General features: G+C 44.1%; 1 protein-coding gene across 7 annotated transcripts in view; it reads right to left on the bottom strand.

The window, feature by feature from the left end:
* Positions 1 to 24,177, bottom strand: part of TACC2 (transforming acidic coiled-coil containing protein 2) — a 130,556-nt gene that overhangs the window by 53,020 nt on the left and 53,359 nt on the right. For all 7 annotated transcript variants that reach the window (XM_068198251.1, XM_068198255.1, XM_068198257.1 and 4 more), the window contains 2 exons: positions 22,079 to 22,204; positions 16,397 to 16,528 (listed from right to left, as the gene is read on the bottom strand). In XM_068198251.1, the coding sequence (XP_068054352.1) occupies positions 16,397 to 16,528; positions 22,079 to 22,204 (258 nt within the window). The remainder of the gene's footprint in view (positions 1 to 16,396; positions 16,529 to 22,078; positions 22,205 to 24,177) is intronic.

The raw sequence follows: 24,177 nt of genomic DNA, 5'->3' as shown, positions 1-24,177 counted from the left end.
GGTGGCAGGCAAGAGATGTTTTTTTACACATATGGAGCAATAACTTTTATAAATACATGTGTATACAGACCCTTACACAAAGAAAACTGTTCACATCTCCTGTGCAGAAGGCTGAGACTAGCCAGTTTAAATTTTTCCAGTAGCCAACAAACAAAAGAAAAGACCACGCAGCAGAAGAAATATTGAAAACCAACCCACCGGGACACCAGCATCTTGGCCTGCTACCAATGATCAGTGACATTCAATTTCTTTCTTGGAGCCTGCTCCAGCTCCCACTGAAGTCAGTGGGCATTTCACTATCAACTTCAGTGGGAGCTGGCTCAGGCTTGAATCATTTTCCTGTTGGATTGGCAAGGGATGCAAACATTAGAGACGCAGCACATAAAGCTCCTGATGGGAGGAAATAACACATCAGCATCCCTTTGGCTGATCAAGAAATGGGCACTGAATGTAAATCCTGCCCAGTTGCTGCAAGGACAGCAACCATAATGCAACCAGAAAAGCAAGGTGTGGTTCGTGCTCAGGAGAAAGAAACCTTTTCCCCTTAAAAAAAAAAAAAAATCGATTCAGGGATGACAAATGCCTAAGAGCTCCCAGCATTTAAAGCCCTAGCAACGTTTCCAGTTTGCTAATACTTAAAAAACATTGCCAAGAGATAGAAATATACTGCTCTAACAAATAAAAGCACAGAAGATGAAGGTGGTAGCACTTGGCAAGCTGATTTCTGCTCACACCCTGAGCAGGGCAGCACTGGCATGTCAGACAGCACCCGCAAGGACGCTGTCACCAGATGTGCCTGTGCACCCAACAGATCCGTGCACACTGAGCATCATCTCACTGTCACTGGCTTTTATTTCAGCAGAGCCCACTCCTGTTATCTGATGGAAACGTGCCCCTGATCGAGCTCAATCCGTGGCCACCAGGGTGCCTGCTGCGACTCGCAAAGCACATGACAGCGCTCATACCGTCAGCAGCGAGGTCTGAGCCACCCCACTTTCATCTGCAGTTAACTTTTATTGTCAGGGGCTTCCCTTGGGCTTTCCCTTTTTTATCATTCCAAATTGACTTTTCTTTCTTCTTTAAATAAAAGGGCAATTGTCTGCTGCCAGTGAGTGCTAACAATCCACAATGAGCAACAGAACACCCCGGGCTGTCAGTACCAATAGTGGGTTTATTGCAAATACTTTTATCCTGGCTGAAACGAAATTACATCAAAATTGGGAATTGGGCATATGCATGCAAAAAGGGCATATTTAATCATAGATACACCCTAAAATCTTAACCTAGACCCCCTTTCAGCATGGATTCTAACATCAATTTATTTCTACAACTTTCCCTAGTGTTTAATCAAGAAGTCCATCATAGGATACTTTGGAGGAACTCCTAAAGCAGCAGGTATTTAAGGAATTTGTTTGCCTCTGTAGTTTTTTTTTATGCTATTCTACACCAGTAATGATTCCTGACTGACACCCCCCTACTTTAATGAACTCAGGTCAGCCAAACCCAACCCTGCTCTCCCTTTGTGGAGCAGCTCTCCTTAGGGCAATCAGCCTCTGCTGATGGCAGAAGTGATGACTTCAGGGATGCTGGAACTGTGTGGGCAGCTGCCCAACTTGCCTGGGACATGGCCAGATGTTTCTGCCTCTGAGCCATCACTGCCATTAAGGAATTTGCTTATGTGTGCAAAGCAAGCCACATGCAACCTCATTTAAAAAGCACTGTAAAAGTTACAGTGATAAGGGTATAAAGTCAAAACCTCACACCACAACTGATGACCATGACATGCTACGAGGATGTTCTTGTTTTATAAAACAGGCCCATGTTTTCCCAAGGACAGAGAAACACCTCCATTCTTATCTCACTTTGAAGAGTATTTAGTTGAAGAAAGCAGCATGATCTCTTGGTGATTTATTTCATACAAGATTAGTAATACCTTCCACAAACTCTTCCCAAGGACATCAGCAGTTACTGAATGATGCCTGTGCTAAAAGTGTTTCTGTTGATTATGTCAGCCCTTAAAAGATCATCTTGAAACCCCAAAGGAATGACTTAATGCAAAAGATGAGCAGGTTTATATATAAAAGGAGTCATTGAGAGAGATGACAATATAATTTACTCAAGTGCCCCCCCAAATGTATAAACATATACATATACACCTTGATCAGTATGTTCATCCAACAGAATGCATTCTTAAAAGGCTGTGAAAACTGGAGCTAAAAATCTTGAACCCTGTTTTAGCAACATGTCTTTTATTGCCCAGTCCTTGGGCCACTGTCAATAATTAACAGCAGCATGTGCAGATGAAAATGTAAGTTACAGTGCTTTAAAGACAATGAGGCATCCATTTATTCCACCATATTATTAAAATAGATGCATTTTATAGGAATGTCAGATGGAACTATAGGGGAAAAAATGTTAATTGCTGAAGCTACGCATCAGAAGAACAAAGGATGCAGAAAAGCTGTTAGGCCTGTATGTTACAAATATAACAAGACGCTGTCAAGTAAAGCTCTCTGCTGATATACTGGAATATGACAATAGGGAGCAGATGCCTACATGCAAGGCCTATTACAGAGGCAAAACTATCAGTTACTGCTCTATCATTCCCCAATGGCTCTGAAGCACTTATCTCAAACACACAAATGATGTTTCAACCATAATCAGAGCGACCTTAACAAGCACACATTAAAAAAAAAAAAAAATTAAAGAGACCTATATGATGTTCATTTTTAGACTAGCCCTAAGGGATAAATACCTAAAACTTACCAAAATACATGTTCGGCAATGAACGCAGTATTCAGACATGCTAAGATAAATGTGATTTAGATAACTGTAATGACAAAAGGAGACAAGGCAGTCTTTCTAAAATCCATCCAGAGGTAAGGTCCATGCTCTAGCATTCCAGCTTACTAGCCTGGGGTGGAGGGTTAAGGAGAAAAGACTGTTGGCTAAGTAAACTGATAAATCCTCTAGCAATGAACTACAAAACCCTATTCACAAGTGGGAAACGATGCTGCTATTCCCGCATGCACATACGCATTTCTGCACTTTCATACATGATTTAGCCACCCAGAAAAATGCTAACTTGCTTCAACAAGCACAAATTGTCTGCTTTTTCCTCCCTCCCCCAGCAAATCTTTCCGAGCCGGCCTTCAGTGAGACCTAAGGACACCTTGCTTATGCTTCACAGAGGACAGGACACCACGACAGGGATGGATGTGACAAGGTTGACGTGACCTGAAAAATCAGTATCCGTGCAGAGAAGAGCACAGAGAAGCCCTGCAAAAAGCGCAGTGAAACGGAGCTCCACGCCGTGCGTTTGAAACCGAGAACAGGGGCGGTGGTGGGCTTGGGGAAAGGGGGAAGGGGCTGGCGTTTTGCTCGCTGGGAATGGTCATTGTGTCTGACTGACCACGCACCCCAAACACGGGAAGGCAGCCCGTAGGGCCGGCAGGCACTGTGCACACACACACACACCCACCGAGGTGCCCTGGCAGCGGCTCGGAGCTCGCCCGCAGCCCGGCTCTGCCCCGCACCGAGCGCGGCCGGCGCCGAACAAAGGCCTCAGACACCCCCAACGCGGCGCCCGGGCTGGGGACAGCAAGGCACCCGCACTTACATGGCCTCAGACGGCTCCCGGACCAGGCCACCTGTCTGTGCCTGCTGCAGGGACTGCGAGCCTCCCATCCTCAGCGTGCCCTGGGCTCGGCGCTAGGCGACAGCAAGGCCGGCTTCCTCCGGAATCCCGCCGGCGAGCAGCCCCGGCAGCTCCGGCTCTGTGGAGGCTGCGGTGCTGCAGTGCAGATGGAAACAGCTGCTCGCATCAGTGGCAGCACAGGCAGGAGCACTTCGGCAGCTTCTCTTCTCTGAACTGCTGCCAGTTTTGGCGGTAGGTTGTTGTTCGGTTTCGGGGTTTGTTTTGATTTTTTTTTTTTTTTTTCTGTCCAGATGAACGGTGTTTATAAAATAAAACAAAATCCCGGCCGCCGTGACGGGGTAATCATCTGCTAAACAACAGTGGTCCAAACAGCTCCGGTGCAGGCGCCTGGAACGGTACTATTGGCTATGGAAACCGGCTTAAAAAAATAAAAAAATTAAAAAAAAAAAAAAAAGGAGACGAAGAAAAGCAGACCCTCCCTTCAAGCACACACTGTCAGCTACTGTGGCTCTCTGAGGACCCACAGGCAGGACCATTACATTGTGTTGACTCGGCCGATTTGAAATGCAAATGCACGGGTGCGCTGGGCGCCGCGCACGCACTGCCCCCAGCCCCGGGCAGCCGTGCGCATCGGGGCGCCGGCACGGAGCCTTAATAAGCAGAACGGCTGCTCTCTCTTCCTTTCACAAGCGAGCTCATCCCTCTTGCGGGAAAAAAAATGGAATCTTCCGTGAGGAACGTAGGGAGAATATCATGAGCAGCCAAGGTAAACAAGCCAAAGTGGGAGCAGCTCCATCCAACACTGGGGCGCTTTAACCATTCTGCTCCTGCCTGCTCCTGTCCCCTTGCTGGACAGGGATGTAGGCGGGGAGGATCTTTAAGACCACAAGTACAGCATTCCAAACCCTACAAATCACCTTTTCCTTTTGCCATCGAGGAGGTGCCAGGGCACTGGGAATTCTAAGATGCTGAAAAGGATGGGCACCATCGCTCTCCACATCCCTGTTGCTGTCAAATAACAGATGATTCACACACAAGGCGTGAATCACATCATTAAAGGAGAAAAAAAAATCAGTTGCACTGCTGCCTGTATCAGAAATGAAACTCTAGGGATACAAATGGCTTGAAGCTATGTAACAATTCTGGATACATCACAGGGCGGAGGGGTCAAAAGAATCAGATAAATTTAACAAAAATATTAAAACGTGCTGAATTCCAAGCACCTATCACAGCATGCTCTAGTGGAGGCCTCATTAGGCTCATGCTTTCAACAGTTTTGGGATTTTTTTTTCTCTGCTTGCATAAACGGAAATTCAGTTGGGTTTTCTTGCTTGACAGGAGAATGACTACTGAATACACGTGTAACACTGTGATTCTCCGGGTGCACCCACAATAAACTGTTCTTGAGACAAGAGGAAACAAGGATGTTTAGCGAAGATGAAGGACTTTTCATTACCAGAGGCTGCCTAAAATTTAATTCTGTTTTATGAACAGCATGAAGACAAATTACATTACATTCTTTTCCCTGCTTTTTTTTTAAACTATGGGGGAAAGCCTGTGAGCCAGCACTTTGTTCAGCCACAAGCTTCCAAGCAAGTTATAATTCTGGGGTTGTTTTGTTTCTGATAAAAGCCAAACCCTCATTTCTAGCATCTCATTGCTCAAAGCTCATCCCAAGTCCACCAGAGAAGCAGCAGCACTGCCTCTCTCAGGGACTGAGCTCCAGAACCTCTGGAGCAGGGCTGGGTGCCTGAGCCACAAGTGACCCCCAAACTTTCTGCAGTAGTGCCCAGCTCTGATCCTCCCTTGCTGAGGTGGTGGCAGCTCACTACACCTTCTGTATTTGCCATTCACAAGTAAGGAACACACAGAAAGCACATAAAGTGTATGAAAATGTCCTATATACTCCTTGGCAGTAGATTTGAACTGGTTAGTAACTCCAGGATTTCCATTCAGTATGGGAAACCAATGGCACCAGCCAACAGACTAAAATTCCACGTCTGTATCCGGAGTCCCTGTTAGGCTGAGCTTACAGCTCAGCCTCACTTTAGTGTGTGACAGCTCTACCTAGTCTTTGAATCTCATAATAGCTCCCTGCTGGATTTCATTTGTTACAGAGAAAATGACGACTCAGAAAAGAAAAATCCCTAGAAAGGCAAACACCAAATTAAGTGAAGCCTTACCAGGTACCTGGGGGCCAAGAAGGAGAACACAGGCACTGTTTGTCCAGGCAGTGAGGAAAACAGGGACACTGTCCTGACAGTGAGGAAAACAGGCATACTCTTAACAAGTGCAAAGAATACACTTAAAATGCCTCTGTCAACTCCTTCAGGTTTCACATGTACATTTATTAAATAAACAAAGCCCTAATAAAAGAAGGTCGGGATTGAATCCTATTCTGAGGCAGCATGGTCTTTTCAAAACTGTACAGTGCAGGTTTGGTTTCTTTTTTTTCCCATTCTCCAACATTTCTATGCAACAAACATTCAAACTGCACAGAAATGCAGGTCTTGGCAAACCTGCAGGATGAAGGGCTTCAGCCTTTGGAGCCCAGCTGTGGTCCTGCCTGTTCTGTGTGACCCAGCTCACTCTGCACCTTCTGTCTGGGTTACAGGGGGCTCTGGGTTATGGTCAGGGGTGTCACAGGCAAGGCACTGCCTCCTTCTCCCCTCAGTTCTTGCGCACAGCTCGTGGCACAGCTCAGAGATTCACCACAAGACAGCTCACTGCCTCTGAGTTTCCCCTGCACATAAAGAAGACAGGATTTCACTCTTCCCTTTGAGAAATAACCATCCAAGCAGCTCAGCTCCAGCAACGTGAACTCCTGCTGGCCATGGTCTTTCACAAAAAAGTGTGCTGTAACTGAGCCTTGGACTGGAGAGAGTTTGTTGCCTATGGGATGCAATAACAAACACTAAACTGATGTTTCTGGCCAACCCGTGCAAGAAGCCCAAATGTAGATTTACTTCTGATTTGGCCATAAAATCTGTTACACTACAAAGCTGCAGCCCACCCTGACTAGTAAGAAATACCTCAGATGAGAGGAGCTCCACCTCTCCTGCCTGGCCCCAGCTCACCCTTTAGGCCTGCCAAGAAGCATCAACTTAGCACTAAATTTAGTGCGGGCTTTTAAAAATACAAGAACTGTGTTGACACTCTGAGTACATTTTGTAAGAACTTCTCTGGAACCTTAAAAACACACAGATGTAGCTCAGAAAGAAAAAAAAAATCCTATTGTAGCTTCAAAGGATTTAAAGATGCCCTAGGCACTTCAGCCTAGGGTTTAAAAGCCATGTAACCACTTATTGTAATCCCGCTGTTGAAAAGCCTATTTCAGTATTCAGTACCATCCTTTAAAATTAATCATTTTCTCTTTTTGCCTCTTTCACCCATTTAAGCAAAAGCCATATTTTGGCCTCTACTAAATAAATGTTTTACTGAAACTGGATGTCCACTGATTAGTTGTTTAAAACACTCTACAGACTCCTAAATATTTGGTCTTATTCCATTTCATGTTTATATATAAATTCAAACTTTGGTCATTTGCACCCAATTTGAAATTTTTGGCTTCCAACAAAAAACAATGCTGAGCAGGACCATGATAAGGTTTGAGATACTGAAATTAATGTTCTGTTTCTTTGCTCTTGGCTTCAGTGTCCATCGTGCCAGGCATTTACACAAGTTATAAACATGACCGCACATACACACACAGAACATCAAAGAGCCTGCTGAAAGAAAAGCCTTCCTCACACATCCATTCCCTAGGGAAGGAGGGGTGAATATTAAGCTGTACCTCCAAGCTGCAATGCTTTATTGAGATACTCTGCAGAAACAAGCACCATGTAAAAGAAAATGCAAAGACAGAGCACAACCAAACATCCCAAGCAAAAAGGGATTTCTCTGGTATCTGAATGCTGCTGCCACAGCTCCACAGCTCTAAGGAATAGTACTTCCTATAAAAAAATTAAAAAAAAATGAACAAAAGATGGGGAAATGTTTTAAAAAAGAGATTATTGTTTAAACATAATTCTAACCCTCGATAACTTGTATATATATATGTGTATATTTATTTATTTATTTAAATGATACTGCCTTTGGACCCCAAAGCCTTGAATGCAGCTTGGGAAGAAGCTTTCACCCCAAAGCCTCTCTTATTCCAGGCTGCCTGGAATCAAAGGGTTCATGGCAAGGCTGTCCACAATATCAGACTGCTAAGGAACAGCAACATCTCTCCTGAAGGACTGAAAGGACCTTGGAAAATGTGACTCTGTATGGGCAAAGAGGCAAAGCAAACCCGTGCCTGGGGAGGCTGGCTGCGTTAGACAGCACATTAGCACATAAAAGACTGACCCCTTTGGAAGTGCAGTGGTGACAGCCCTTTTAGGACAGCCGAGGCTGGAGACTCCTCTGCCCTGAAAGCCCTGCAGGAGCACCAGCCCTCCCTGGCCTCTGCTGATCCAGCTCTGTCTGCCTTGCAGAAATCCAGGTCTCCCAGGACCAGAGCTGGTCTCTGTGCTCCAGGGAAGGCCGAGCAGGCTGTTTTCAGCCATTTGGGTATTGCAAATGCAGGTGAACCCGGTGGGAAGAAATGCTGATGTCTGACTCCCGTTCAGAAGGCTGAATGATTTCTTTATTACAACTATACTATAATACATTAATATACTATCATATACTATATACTATTAATATACTATAATATACTATTTAAAGGAGATGCTAAAACTACAAACCTACTATTCTAACTATCATATCTAACTCACAACTCCTGGCCCTCTCTGGAGAGTCCGGCCACAGGTGGATTGGATTGCCCATCAGGTCCAAACAATCTCACCAGAATCCAAACATGCAATCGCCCCAGATAAACAATTCTCCAAACACATTCCACATGGGAAAAACAAGGAGCAGAAATAGAAATTGTTTTCTCTTTCTTCTCTTTGCGCTCCTCTATGAAAATATCCTGCGAGAGAGAAGAATGTGCCTGCCACATGTGGGCACTCAGGTTTGGGGTTCATCTTTCCTAGGGTTATACAGCAGGCAGCTGACAGGCTCTTAAAGAATTCAAGCATTCTTCATTATAGGCTGCACAAAAATATGTTAAGTCTAGATATGTCATGCATATTCTGTGCTTCTTTGCTCACCGTGCATTTTGTCAGTCCTGGGACACCTTTATCTCCTTTGGCTTTGTTTTTATTCTGCAAATCAAGACTTTTGTATTCCTGTAACCAGACCTTTGCTCCTCAGTCTCATCTCCCTCTCTTAGACAGCAAGAGAGGATGTATCTTATAATTTCCACTTCCCTAAAGGAGAGTAATTTAAAATTCCTTCTCAAGGAGCTGAAGCTGCTGCTGGAACACCACAAGGCATTTGCTAGCCTTCCTTTGTTTATTCCCATTTTCTTGTTGACTCCAATCCTATGTCATGCCCAGAGATGTGCCACAAGGAATCTCTGGGAGACCACATTCATCATGTACTTTTTTTATTCCAGCCAGGTCACTCTATGCTCCAGCTCACCACCTGCACTGCTGTGGGACAGGGACAACATTTAACACTGCTGCTGTCACTACCTCCTTCAGAAAGTCACAGCTAAGCACAGAAATCCAACCAAATCCATTTTCAGTCTTTGTCTCCAGAGGTGTGATTCCATTTTTTTTTTTTTGCCCCAGGGAATAGAAAAAAATTAACTCTATTCCAGCCAAAACCAGGACACCACAGTACTCTATGCGAGCAGTCCATAATTTAAAATTAAAAATCTTTATTATTTTGAAAGATGATAACCCAAACCACCTCCTGGAGGGCCAAGCTGTGACCTCTTGCTGCTATCAGGTAGCAAGAGCAGCGAAAAAAAAGCAAATTTCTTTCTTTCTCTCCCTTAATTTTGTGAGAGCCTCTGTGCTATAAATAAAAGAACAAATACAAAAGTTAGCTGAAAACATGTGACAAATTTATCCCATTTTGGTATACTGGCAAAAACCAGTGAAAGGTTAACACAAATTGTAACATCGACGCTTTAGCAGTGCCTAATAAATAGACATGTACTGCAGTTTATGGCCATGATATAGTTATTATTATAGTCTACAATTAGCCATTTAAAGATATATTTATTGCCATCCTTCTAAACTCCAGTTCTCCTTAGCTTAATTCCATTCCAGTACAGATAAATCAGAAATTCAGCCCTACATGGAGAGTGACAGACCTACAGACTGAAACTATGGGTTTGTTGGTTTTTTTTTTTTTTTTTTTGGTTAGCTGTAGGTTTTGGATTAGTTTTTGCTTAGCATTTATCTTTTAATGGTCTAAGAGTGGGGCACTGATTCACAACTGGAGAGTGTAAATGAAATCTGAGCAGTAAAATAATTGCAGAGTGTTAAACCAGTGGGATATTTTTCAATATGGTTTTCAAGGAAAACAGAAGCATTTTGTTCGACTGCCTCTGTACATCACCTGGCACAACACAGCCCTATCCATGTCACCATGGTACAAAATTATACATCACCAAACAACACAAGGAGATCCTCGCTGTAAAGCTTCACAGATTTAACTTGTTCTTACAAATCAAGTACTTTGATAGACACATTGTCTGCTCCACCACTTATCTAGATTAACATAGTGAGAGTGCTTTATTTGCATTGACACACTCCTCATGAAAACACACAACGTCCCAGAGTTTTAAGCCTGAGCCCACTGACATCTGCTAATTCCAAGAAAACAGGAGGGACCTGTGATGATGCAGGCAGGATGGACACTGAAGCTGACAAGAAGCAAACTTTAGAGTGCGTTTCAAATAAAAATAAAAACAAGACAAAACATAAATAATTGCACCCCCTCCCCACTGATCACTGCCTGGTTGCTACGGTCACTGCTTAATCTAAATTGCAAGTGAGATTAATGGCATTAAGAGTTATGAATAACCAAGATGCCTGCTTAGTTACTGAAATGTCCAGCATGGGAAAGGCAGAGGAAGGATAACAAAAGGGGCCCTGCACGGTGCTGCTGGGGGGGCTCCAGGCTTTCAGAGGCCGCGGTGGATTACGATCAGGACGTGAGAACCGCGCACCCCGCAGGATTCCACGGTCCAAAGCCTCCCACGGAACTAAGGAGCCACACCAAGTGGGAGAGGAGGTTCAGAGAGCTGAGCACAGCCCTGGGTGTGGGTGCTCCCCTGAAGGAGCGGGGCTCTGCCCCACACAGACCCACAGAGGAGACGGAGTTTGGGGTCAGGGCAGCCAAACAAACCCCTCACAGCTCACTCCTGCAGCCTCTGCTCTCCCGTTTGCTCCATGGCTTTCCCCTCCTGCCCAGGCACAGACACTTCTGTTTCGGGTTTTGGGCTCTATCATGCTACTGCTGTAAGAGCCAGGCTTGAATTCCTCGGATCACAAACAAAAATTTAAACTCCCATTTACCAAATTTCTGGCCAGGGCTTCAGACTGGGACCACAAGCATCACCACACCAAAGGAGGGATTTTGTTTTGCTGCTCAAAATGTCTCTGCAGACCATGTCTGTCACCAGAGGACACAAGGAAAAACGACGCACCACAGCTATGGTCATGATGAAGAGACTAATTTATTTTTTCTGACTCCAATCATTTGTAGTTCTCAAAAGGTGCCAGTGGATTGGAAGGTGAACATGCCACCTCTCCAACGACACTGGACAAACTACCAGTCCATCAAATTTCTCCGCCTCTATGAAAGAATGCAAAACAATAGGTTGTTTACAGAAAGTTGTGTGAGAAAGTTCTCTACAAGAATGTAAATTCAGAAGGCTTTAGAAAATCCTAAGAAATCAGGGCGACACATGTCCACAAACCAAATGCCCAAATTCTGTTGACATTTCCTAACAACAGAATTGCAAAAACACCATCACAGATGACAGGGGCCCATCTTGCTTCCATGCTTCTTTCTAAGTCTCTAAACATCCTGAGGTGTAAGATCCCTAGGGCAGCTGGAGCCAGGCTTGTCAGGAGAGGAGCTGCCTAATGCCAGGAGGGGACTGACATTTTTTAGGGTTTTCATGCACCTGCTCTCAGCTGACAAGATCAGTGCTGATAATGCTCTCTGGGAGCACCTTGTTGCAGGAGATTTCAGCAAGCAGAATCCAAAGCCCTGCTGGCCTCAGGGTCCAAGTAAAGAATTAGGTTATGAAAATGCAGGATGAAGAAAGCAGACAAGAACAGCATTCCCCTCTGGTGCAGTGCCCTGCTGTGGCTGCTCAGGATGGGTGGTCAAATGACTGCCTTAAAGAAGTCAGCTTACAGCTTCAATTTGATTTCATGAGAGTTAACACAAAATTGGTCTGAAGTATGTCTAGTATGTTTCAATGGCTTCTTTAAGTTTTTGTTTTCAGAAGATTTAGCATTAGAGTACCCCAAAAGCACATGCCATATTTTAGCATCACAGTGATTATTGAGAAATACAAAATACACCTGACAACAGTTTTAGCTCATGGATGACCTGCTCTAGGACAAGAGGTGATCCTATACAAGTCCTCCACCCTCCCGGCAGTGTCAGGAGCTGTCACTGTGTGTGCCACAGTGCCAAGGAACAGCATCCCAAGCCTGAAGTGTAATTTCTGAATATGCACTGCCATGGTTTTTGTAGGATGCAGAATGATCAGTGCTGTTCTAAGACTCCTTGTGGATGGATTAATTAGTGTAACGACATTTTCATTTTCATGCTGCTCAACCTGTTCTAGCAGCAAGGGAATTACCATAAATCGCCTGAGGGAACCTGTGAAATACACAGGAATAACAGGCAAACAGAGGGCAACCATCACCCTTTTGTCCACCGCCTCAGACTGTGAGCAGCTTTACAAGACACACAAATAATTGCTCTCTTTGAGCAAACCTGCAGGCAGAACACCCCAGAGAGCCCAAATTCCCAATCAGCAAGTGGTTAGAAAACAGGTGACATTTCCCACTTGTGTCAAGCACCCATTAATGATTTGCCTTTTAAAAATGGAGCTGCTGGCAGCTATTTGTTGACCATCCTTGGACATCATGGGTTCACACAGCCAACCCCACCATACCAGTCCCACACCCAGCTACAAGAACATCCACAACGTTTTGGGCTTGAAACACAACAGACACGCCAGAGTTTGATGCTATTAGTAATAAACTGAAGATGTCTACACAAAGCATCCTCCTGCCTGGGGCTGAGCAGTACTAAACACACCACTCAGGAGACAATCTCCTTTAGAAACCTGGAACGGTGGAAATGGATGAAGAGCAGCACTGTGGCTCATTCCTGTCCATTTTTTACAGGTTGTCTGGTTATGTGGAAGGTATCTTATTTTTTATGCTGTTTTTCAGGAGATGGAAAATGCTTTTCATGGTGTCAGCCACAAAGCCTCAACAAAAGTCCTTGGGTTTGGTTTATAATTACACAACTTCATTTCAATGCCTTCTATCTGTTGCTATCCTAAAAAAAGCATCACTTGACTTGTGCACCAGACAGTCCAGACACACACTGCTGCTCTTCAGTTCACGTGACAAATATAAAACTCACAAAACTACACCTCCCTTCTGCCCCAGAAAACCCCAAACCCAAACTCCCACATTTTGGAAAGAAAGAGGCATCTGTATCCCTCACTTGCACTTCTCATCTCTTCCTTGCTCAGTGCACTTGGGAATTTAAATGTTGTAACACATTCCTTTCAAAAGGGTTAAATTCACTCAAGGAGAAAAAAACCCTTGAGTTTTTGAATCCCATGTAATCCTTTCTTGGTTTTGAACACATCATTAAAAGTAACTCAGTCTAGGATTATCAATGTTGGTCCAAAATGAAGGCAATACATTGATTTTTATTTCCTTAGTTTTACAACAAGCCTTTCTGAAGGTGGGCAAAAGTAGAAAACTTGTTTTCAACATATGATCAAGCAAATAAAACCCAGAAGTCATAAAGCTTATCCTGTTTTTTCTGCCTCACACCAATTATTCAGCTTTGCTTCCTCCCAGGGAAGCATTATGAAACATTCTGGAAACCAACAACACAGAAAGTAGAGCTTTGTGTAAACACTGTTGTGACTTTCTACTTTCAGAGAGATTTGTTGCTGTGCATCCAATTGGTTCCAGGCTCATTTCAGGAAAATTAGGTAAGACAGAAATGTATATTTGATTTCAGAGATTAACAGACATTCCCTGTCCATCCAAAGTCTCTCAAAATGTTCAGACTCCAGTCTGCTTTAGCTTTTGAAAGAAAATTGATCTGGTAACTAACAACAGAGAGGACCCAGCTCTCCATTCCCATCAGCCACACAGAACATCACAGGTGCAGTTTGCAAAGCAAGCAGTGAGGCTACGGCAGAGGACACGCTCAAAGCCAGCACTCGGCTTTTGTTCTCCAGAACAATCACGTCCAGCTCTCTTCCTCGCTGCACAAAGGGATGGAGCAGCTCCTCAGAGACTTTCCAGCTCTGTCCATAGGGCTTCCATAAAGAATCAGCTACTCTCTAGCAATATTTCAGCACTTCTCCCAAATTATGAAGTGCCTGTGACACGGTTCATAATGTGATCATCATGAAGGAGACTGCAATGCCTCAAGGATCCATTTTACAGAAATCAGAGTGGCCCAGCAGCTGCACAAGTTCAGCACCTTGCCAGACACTTCCCATCAATGTGACAAAGTGAAACATAACCCAATTTGCAGGCTATTATTTTCCAGCTGATTTGACTTGATACACAGGAATCACATGAAAATGCAAGGTAGTCTCAGAAGTATTTACACAAGGGGCTGATTACAACAGCAGACAGCTATTTGGACAGAAATATTTTTGCTTTTCAAGAATGATGTTTTGTCCAACAGACAGCTCTAATTCTCACCTCTATGTGCCTCTTAATTTCCATTAAGATACAAACACACCAGTTCAGCTTTGGAGAAAGAAGCTGTGGGTGACAGGATCACTATTCTCAAGGCATAATGAGGATGCTGGGAGTGCACATTTGGGCTGCTGACATCCTAGGCTGGATTTTGATTCTGCATGAAGAAATTCTACTAATACAACATGTTGCCCAAAGAGGCAGTGGACTTCTCACCTCTGAAAAGTGTCCAAGGCCAAGAGTTTCTTATGCACACACAGGCATTTACACTATTAAAAACACTACATTAATAGCAAAACAAACTTCAGAGGCACAAAAATAAATATGTAAGGCTAAATATGTAAGCACGGCAGCTCTGCTTGCCTGCAGAGTTCTAAAGTTATTTTTCCCGTCGTTGAAGCTGAATTCTAGTGAAAAGGAGAAGAAAATCCCCATGTTTTAGTGGTTCCAATTTGGATTTGTAAGCAGTCATTTGTGACTGCACTACAGCACTCCCAGAATGTGAAATCCAGGGTATCCATAAAGCTCAAACAATTTTGGATGGCTATCTGGAAGAAGCCAACATCTCGGGGTGAGCATTTTCCAACTTTAAATCTCACCTGCCCATTTTTCTCCATTTTTAGATTATAGCCATTATATCTACCCTTCAATTCAGAAAATCCTTTCCAGATGATAGAAATTGCATACTGGTGCAAAACACTTCCGTTCTCCATCAGTGGTACACAGGTTTGTGCACTGCAGTGTCATGGAGGAAAATTACAAAGACTTGACCTAACTGGGCCTCAGCAGCACATACACTAAAGGTGAAGACACCATTTTTCTGATCAAAACCATCAGGATTTAGAAGAACTAATTAATCAACATTTCCTAGATATTACAGTCTATAGTTTTTTCAGCAGCATTTGCTAATAGCTCTGTGCACTGTTCCACAGCAGAACACACCTATTGTGCACATTTTAATTCATAATTCAGAGTATCCTCCTGCTGACAGCAGCCTCTTTTGACATTTCTGAACAGAGCTGTAGTGGCATAACTGTATTTCCCGTGGTGTCTCCTCTCTTGCATCCCACTTGTCACAAGCTGCCAGTGGGTATTGGTGGGGTGGAGAATGCCGCTCTCCAGGGAGTGCCCATTTCATATTCTCAGCTGTGCTGTGACCTTTTCCATTAATAGATGTCACAGTAAGGGCAGGCCTTGATTGCTGAGCCCCAAGAGCAGACTGGTTAATCACCTCAGACAGGAATATCCAAGCACATGTCTCAACTATATTTGAGATGGGATGGCTGGGACATGATCTTTAAGGCTCCTTCCAAGCCAAATCATTCCATAGTCTGACTCAATTTAGGGGTTTTCAAAGCAAAAAATGTGCTGGACCACCTATCAAACACTGTGGCAACAATCAGTGTAAATCTGAGGCAGTGAAACATTTAACTTTGAAATCAAGGTAACATTTATTCAGCAAGAGTGAAACCAAGCTGAAAATTTTCTTCCTTCACTACTGACAGTGACAACGCAAATCAGGTGTGGGGTGGGGAAGTTGCTGGCAACATCTGAAGGGGAATGAGCAGAAGAGTCCTCTTTAATAGGACCTGATCTTGCACAGTTTCACACTCAGAAACAAAAAAACCAAACAAACTTTAATTCAATAAAAGAAAATTTAAAAAAAGTTTAAAAATAGAAGGAAAGATCAGCACAGTAACAACCAGTGTAGCCTAAGCTCCCTCTTCTGGTATTGTGGAGTAGATACACTGGATTAGCCAGGTCTTGATAAGTCTAACATTTGGATTCAAAATCCAGCAGCAAAGTGTTCATGTAACTTAGACAAAACACCTGTCAACTTAGCCTCTTTCACACTAGAAACATTTCTTAAGCAAAAGCTGTAAAGACATGGAGAAGTCTTGTAACAATTGAAATCACACAATACCTTTTTTTTTCCCTTGTGAAACCTTTGGTTTCTTGAGCAGGCAGCTCTACACCATCACCAGGGGCCACAGCCAAAGGTACATCCTCAGAAACGTGGTTATCAACTCCCTTGCAGCTATCAGGCTTGGAAGTGCTGCAAAACAGTTATTAAAAATAAGCTGTAATGCCCATAAAGCTTTAATAAAGTCTCTTTTAGGATAAACTTTGGCTGGATCTACAAGGAGCTGTAAGGAGAACATCATCCCCTCCCCAATTCCCTCTCTCTCCCACAAATTTCTTCTTCCTCCAAACATTATTTCACTTCACTTCTCAGCTGACCACATCATCAGTAATATTGCAAAGTCTTGACAGCTCTGACAGACCATAACATGAAGTGCCAGAGAATTTAACTGTTTATGAAATCAGTATAAGAAATAAATCACTAATGACTGCTTTGCTGTTCTCACACAGCCCTTTCTCCTCACTGTACAATATAAACATTAGATTAAGCAATTTGTGTTTTAGCAAAAAACCCTAAAATCTGGGACTAAAACATTCTCTTACTTTAAAAGCTCTGCCTAGGCTGTAAAGCTAAACACAGTAATCCCAGAACTCATCCCATGGATGTGAAGTCCCTCTGCTCAGCAAAGCCCCACGCTCAGGAGCGGGGCAGTAACCACACAACTCCCCCTGCTCTCAGCCACACTCATTAACAGAAAAGGAACTAAATAACCCATGACTTCATGTCTCAAAAGCAGGAGCAGTTTAAGGTCTTGTCACGCCACACTGTCCCTTCCAGGGCAGACCAGAGGGACACAAATGTCCTGGGGCAGCAGCCACACACAACAGCCTCCCCTCCTGCTGGTGCTGCTGCCGAGATACAGGCACAAGTGTTGATGGAAATGTTGATGGAAACAGGACGTGGCTGAGAAGCTTCTTACAGGTTTCCTGAACTAAAGATAAACAGCTCTCTTAGTCATTCCTTTTGAATTTTTCTCTCCTCTTCCCCCAGTAATTACACTGGAATTGTAGGCAGCAGACTGAATTGTGTTACTGATGAAGAGTTAGTAAGGACCAGGGACAGGCTGTTCCCTTCTTTGGTGCACACACAGAGGGCAGGCCTAAACCACATCTCTAACTTTAGTCACAACACACAGGAGCACGAGAACAGCCACTTCCCAAAGTGCTTGTCCACTCAGGTGCTAAGATCACCAAAGCTCTTAGTGAGTGTAGTTTGCCTTGATTAGCTTATATCCACAAAGCTGCTTTGTGCCATGTGGGACAACTACCCAGCTACCTCTTCTAAGAAATTATCTCTGCTTTCCTCACTCCTTCCTTCCTTGCCTTCCTTCTGTTTGCCCAAACTAGCCTGATGCTGACACGCCCGAAATTTTCAGCCCCATCAAGTGAATACAAACGAATAGATAAATAAATAATGATTAAAAAGCAGGCTGTTTCCTTTTTCATGCAAAGGCCTTTGTCCTTGGCTGAAAATGTCTCTGTACTAATATAGTAACAGCATCCTCTCTATACCAAGGCTGTGACTATATAGGGGCACACGGAGAGCAGTGAAAGTAGGATTTTTAAAGCGGAAAAAAGTGAACTGCTAAAAATAAGTGAATGCTGAACATGTGTTTGGAGAGCAAACAAAGAGCTGCAAAACCCAAACAATTCACGAGAGGGCCCAGCCAAACGAGAGCACCGAAGGCACATGAATTATGGCCCTGGTGTTATGGACACACAAAGCTGCCCCAGTCTTACACCAGCACCTGTTTGACCCACACTCTTCACACAGGCCCAAATGTTCATCTGCAGCCCTTCAGCTTCCCCCTCCAAGCCTTTCCACATCAAATGAAACCACTTTCAGAGACACTTTGACTAATGAGTGTCATTCCCAACACTAAAGCAAAGCTTGCCATCAACACACCAGGATTTCTGGAAAAGCTCTGCTCCCCATCCTTCACAAAGCCCTGCCTCCACTCGTCCTCCTGCTCTGACAGACTGCAGGGGAGCACAGACCAGAAACCCTGTCCAAAATACAGACTTTCTGTTCACTCTGAGCTCTCCAGCTTAACACTGCATCAACTGGGGCCCATGTGTCAACTCATGGGACTTTCATCACCTCAGAAGTGAAGCAGCTACATCAAAACCTCTCCACAGCTCTTATTAAAACAAGATTATCCATTAATTTTTTTTCTTAACTAGTAATATTTTAATGGTTGCAAGAAGAATACTACCAAAAGGCCCAAATCTTCTCAGTGCACAATAAACTATACATTGACCAATATTTACCCTGTGGAGTTGAGCTGATTAGAAAACAAGGATTTTCAAGCACCATCTCTCATAAGTAAACCTCAAAAATAATTTTCCGACTACCTGTGTGCACAGACAGACGTGGGTACTCCCTGTTTGTGCTGCCAACACTGAGAAATACAGCCCTAAACACATGCAGCAAGTGCCTTCTCAGCTGTCATTTTTTTCCTGGGCATTTGCAAGTTTGGGGTTTTTTCCCCACATGCCAGGAAGGAAGTTGCAGGGAACAGACACTGCTCAGAAGTGTTTCACACCTCTAACCTGGAACCCAGCTAAGCTGTGGTCTTGTACAGACAGGGTTTCTCCACCTTTCCAACCCAAACAGTCCTCATGCAGCACACAAGTCCTGTTGCAGAGCTCTGCACCTGCAGAGTAAAGAGAAAGCTGTGTCTGCCCAAAACTTCTCCTACAGCAACACATACTGGCAAATCAGAGTGAACTTGGCCTTTCATTGCTGAACAAAAATGCCTGGCAGAACTACTGGTGAACTTTTTACCTAATTCTTCGCAGGGCACTTCTCTGTAGATAAATAAAATCTTACTGAGCAGATGCTAGCATGTTGTCCCTGATCAATATGTTGCCAGCAGGAGAGAGGCAGTCAGTCACCCTCAAGAAGCCAAACAAAGATAGAATTTCCTGACTGGACAGATGGAGGGACAACCTGATCTCTTACTCTGCCCTGCCATCTGGAAGCCATTTAGCACAAACTGACCCCCATCATGCATGCACCATTATTTTTCCCTAAGTGCACACTATCTGCATTATGTGACACCCCTGATGGGGAAATTCACAGAAACAGAAGCAAATCTAGTAAATACCTAAATATTTTGGGGGAAAACTCTTTATGATTGCACCTTACTGCAGACAGACTGGAATAACACCATGGCATTCAGGAGCCCCTGTAACATTTCCATTTTGCAGAGGTACCCAGCAGGCAGCACAGAGACGTCACATGTGTGTGCACTAGGGAATTGTATCCAGCCACACTGAAATGCAGTGGTGCAGTGCTTCTACATAAAATGCCAAAAAAACAAACAAACAAACAAACAAAAAAAACCCAACAACAACAACAACAAAAAAAAAAACCAAAACCAGAGACTTTGACTTTAATAAGATTATCTTCCTTATATCAGCAATAATCTGCTCCATTACACAGGTGAATGGTTGAGGACAGATAAGGCAATGACATGAAAGAAAAAACATCACTGAGGCTCCTCCTTGGGTAAGAAAAGCCCAGTCCTGCTGTGTGAGCATAATCCCACGTGTTTGAACACTTTCTACCAACATTATGTCAGCAGCTCAGGACCAAAGCCCCGGGAAGTCAGCAGAGCTGCTGCTGCAGGACAGAACACACAGGAGTTAAAGCAGGGGTGCAGCTGCACTGATTTAACCCCTCCTCTGCCAACCAGCTGCCACCTGGGGGTGGGCACAGAGGCAGCCTCTGGGTTTTCTACTGCTGGGACAGCAGGAAACCTCTCTGCAAGGCTCACAGAGAAGATGGCAAGTGACAACAACCTGGACAGGAAAGACAGGTGAAGGAGAATGGGTAGGCTTTCATATCCAAAGCTGCACATGGATGCAAAATAAAGGAGTAAGGAAAACAAACAACACTGACAAGAGTTAACTTGTGCAGCACTTTCAAAAAAAAAAAAACAAACAAAAGAGTTAAAACCAACAAACACAGAAGAAGCACTCACAGTCAGCTTCACTCCAGTTGACCACAGTGTATTTCTCTGTCAGTTTCCTCTCTTTCAGGAATTGGAAAACTACCTACATCCAACGTGAAATACCCCTGGCTTGCCATTCTTTAGTGCTGAACCCTTGCAAAAATCCTTGCAGCTCCCTCAAGGTCAGGATTTGGAAACAGCAGCCAGATCCTGTGGCTGCTGCACAGTCCCTGTGCCCTCACCCCTACTGGGCTCAGCCACCCTGGATGGGGCAACCAGAGCTCAGCACCAGCACAGCCTGTGCCACTGGGGTGGAGCAAGGAACCCCAGGACACCCTTCAGACGTTAACAATAAAACATTTAAAAGGCACAAGTTATGAAGGAGATCAAAAGAAAACGTAAGATATAATTAACTCGAAATTCCAGATTCATGTGAGAATGCAAACAGAGTGAATGCATGAGGTTTACAAGAAACAGTGAATTAGAGCACTCTGAGACTGCTCTCCCTAAATGTTTAATCATAGACAGCTTGTGTGCCTTTTTCCCTGCAAACAGCAAATTATCAGCCCAAGGGCACGCAATCTTCTGCTCCAGACTGTAGTCCAAAGCCCATATACAAATCTTTCTGGCACTTTTGGTGCCTTTTTCATGCTTCCACATTCAGAAAGTAGTTCACAGCTCCACCTCAATTAATGCTCACTCTTTTCTAACTGCCTCACTACTATGGCCAACAATCCATTAGCAAGAAAAGCAGAATCCACAAAAAAAAAAAATCAGTAACCCAATTACATTTGTTAAAAACAAAAGAAACACAACTCTTTGAGTAAAAACTTACAAGAACTGAAAGAAATCCACATCGTTAGCTTAAGCTTCTCTAGATCATCTTACTCTGACTGCAGGAAAAAGTTAGTTTCTCACAGACTCTCTCAGCCAGCACTGGTGACTAACCAGCCTGGGGACTGGTGGCAGACCAGGACAGGCTGAACAGCAAAGTCACCCAGCTTTTAAGGTGGATTGAGCAAACCACACAAGGTCCCTTCAGCCTTTGATGGTGTATTATTGTGACTTCAGCTAACAAATGCAATGCTAGCTTAAATATACTGTGTGTGTTTACACTCCACTGAGCTCCCGGTGATTGAAGGGTACACACACCCTACAAGGCTTCCTCTATTGTTCAGATAAATTTATATGCCCAAAGATCCTGACAACCCCACTAACACCAGCACAAAGAATGCAAGTTTCCCTTCTCAGTGCAAGCAAAGGCAGACAAAAAGGCCAGAGTCCAACAGAGATACCTGAATGCTTTATCATCAACATTATACTGTTTAAGAACTTCTCACAGAAAATGCCCCAAGGATTAGTTACCTTGTACTAATAATAAAAAAAAAAATTATAAGCAACTAAAATACCACAGGGCATATAGTGCAACTTCACATGTCACAACCCTCCTATGTGCTGAAGTGATAGAATCTCAGGGAAGGGTAAACAGAATCTTCTGTTGAAGGCTTTGACAAGGGGGGATTTAAAACTCTGGTACAGATTTCTGCTGATAGATAGAGGCAGACTCAGCAAAGCCGTCAGGTACTGGTCCTAGCAGACATTTGTCCATTCAAGGAGGGTGACAGCAGTTCCTCAGCCAGTACTGAGCTCCTGGTGCTCCACTCCCCCGCAGCAGGGAGCAGTGCAGGCACTGCCCTGCCCCAGGGCACAGCTCTGGACAGTACCTGGCTGCAGTCAGCTCAGCAGCTCCCACCAGGACAGCATTTCCAAAGGCTGCAGACACAGCTGAGGAATGCTCACAGGGATCCAGAGGAGAAGCCAACTGATTATCATCACCTGGCCCGGGAGGGCTGCGGAGAGAAAAGACAGAGAGAAAGGCAGCCTTTAATGTCTCAGTTATTGCAGAATTACTGTTGTTTATGCTTCTGAATCCCTGGGCTTGAGCATGAATGAGCTAACTTGTGTGTTAGGGAACACAGAGAAAGTTGGCATTTTTAATCTGAGTTGCTTTTGTTCCCACAGGACTGAAGTCTCTGGATCTTTGTCTGACTTACAACTGCAGGAGCAATGAGACAGTACAACCCAACAGCACATGAACCCCATTGTGCTTCTGATTATGAAAAGCAAACGAGAAACGGAGCTGCAGCTTGAACAAGAGAAATGTCAAGATTCCCTCACTCAGAAACCACATAAAATAAAGGAGATCAATGTTGGTTTGCACCTGAGCTGGGGGGGGGGGGGGCTCATTGGTGGGGGCACAGAGTCAAAGGTGTCCAGGTGCTGTGGAGAACACACACAGGGAGACATCCAGCCTTGTCCCATTCCTGGGAAAAGCAGGGTGCCACTGAGTACCTGCAGCTCATGACTGAAGAAAACCATTTGGAAACACACTGCTGAATCAATAAGGAAAGGAGCCTTGCTGAAAAAGCCTTTGCTTATTTTTAAGAGACACCAAACCATGGGAACCCCCTGAAAACAATGTTTTTGCTGCTACTTCAACCTGACTTTGCCACCTGACCATACAGAGATCAGGGCCCTGCAAGCATCAATTTTCACTAAAATTCACCAAAATTCTCAAGTTATTTGTAAACCATAAAGTGTGACCTTAAACTGCTGATGCAGTTTCACACTGCCCTGGATCCCTTCTGTCCATGTAGTTTCCTGTACTACCTAGTGAAAACAATACTGAACACATGGGGATTGGTACCATACACAGATGGATTTGAGGTGCATAAACTCAAAACTGTCACTCATCATTTGCAATTCCAGCTGATAAACACAAAGCTCTAAATCAGAGAACTCAGCTTTAAGTGATTACTACCTTACCTAACTTCAAATCCAGAGATCCTGGATGATTCCCTGATGTAATTTAATTTTGAATCAAAAAACACAACAAACAGTTAAATTTTACTATAACAATGTCAGTGTTATGCTGGTAATGACTGAAGGCTGCCATGTCAATGTACTCACTCTTCCCATATTTTATCTAAAGGATTCTCTAACATGTTCATGTGGGGAAAACAATTACAACTCTGAGCAGTTGACTGCCCACAGGTTCTCTGGTTTAACCACACCTGAGGGCTCTGCCTGTTGTAGGGACCTTTGAGCCAAGGTGTTTACAGGTTCTAAAGTCCTCTGGCTCATTATCATAAAGAGACTGGTTTTCATTCATTACTGAGTTGCAGCTGGGGTGTCCACTCTGCTTTGCCTTAAAATGAGTGTTTGGAAAGTAGATTTTGACAACAGCACTTTACAATTTCTTTTTTTTTTTTTTTTGTACATAATGAGTGAACTGAAGAGATGGGCAGGTTTTCTCCTTGCTGTGACAGAGCTCTAAGGCTATTCCTGTAAACACCTAGAAAGCACAGCACAAGCCCAAACTGCAACTGAAACTGCTGTGCCCCAACCTGGTGAGAAGTGTTCGCTCCTCACCGCTCACGTTTCCTGCACAAACAACTCCTGGACAGGGATTTTCATAGTTTATGGACAAAGTAACCTGAAACTCAGGCCTGGGGAGGTGATGGAGAAGCTGCTCCTTGCCAAGCCACCTGCTCTGTGCCGCGCAAACAATGAAGCCATCCACGAGCTGCTCAAACGAGTTCCACAAGTGACATTCCCAGGAATCACAACTGCCTTTGGCTCTCCAGGGCCCGCCACCGGGTCCCTGCTGTCACCCCTCTGCAGCCTCTAAGGCCAACTTGTTGCAAGAACTGAGCTCCATAAAAAGGCCACGAGCTTTTTCCATTCTGTTGCATCAGTTCTGGGTCGAGTCTGGAAGAGGATCGACATAAAACTGCTTCCAAATTCTACTTATGACAAGCAT

Source organism: Anomalospiza imberbis, chromosome 8 (genome assembly GCF_031753505.1).
Source record: "Anomalospiza imberbis isolate Cuckoo-Finch-1a 21T00152 chromosome 8, ASM3175350v1, whole genome shotgun sequence".
NCBI lineage: Eukaryota > Metazoa > Chordata > Aves > Passeriformes > Viduidae > Anomalospiza > Anomalospiza imberbis.
Note: the sequence above shows the minus strand (reverse complement) of the source record. Positions and strands in the feature narration are given on the sequence as shown.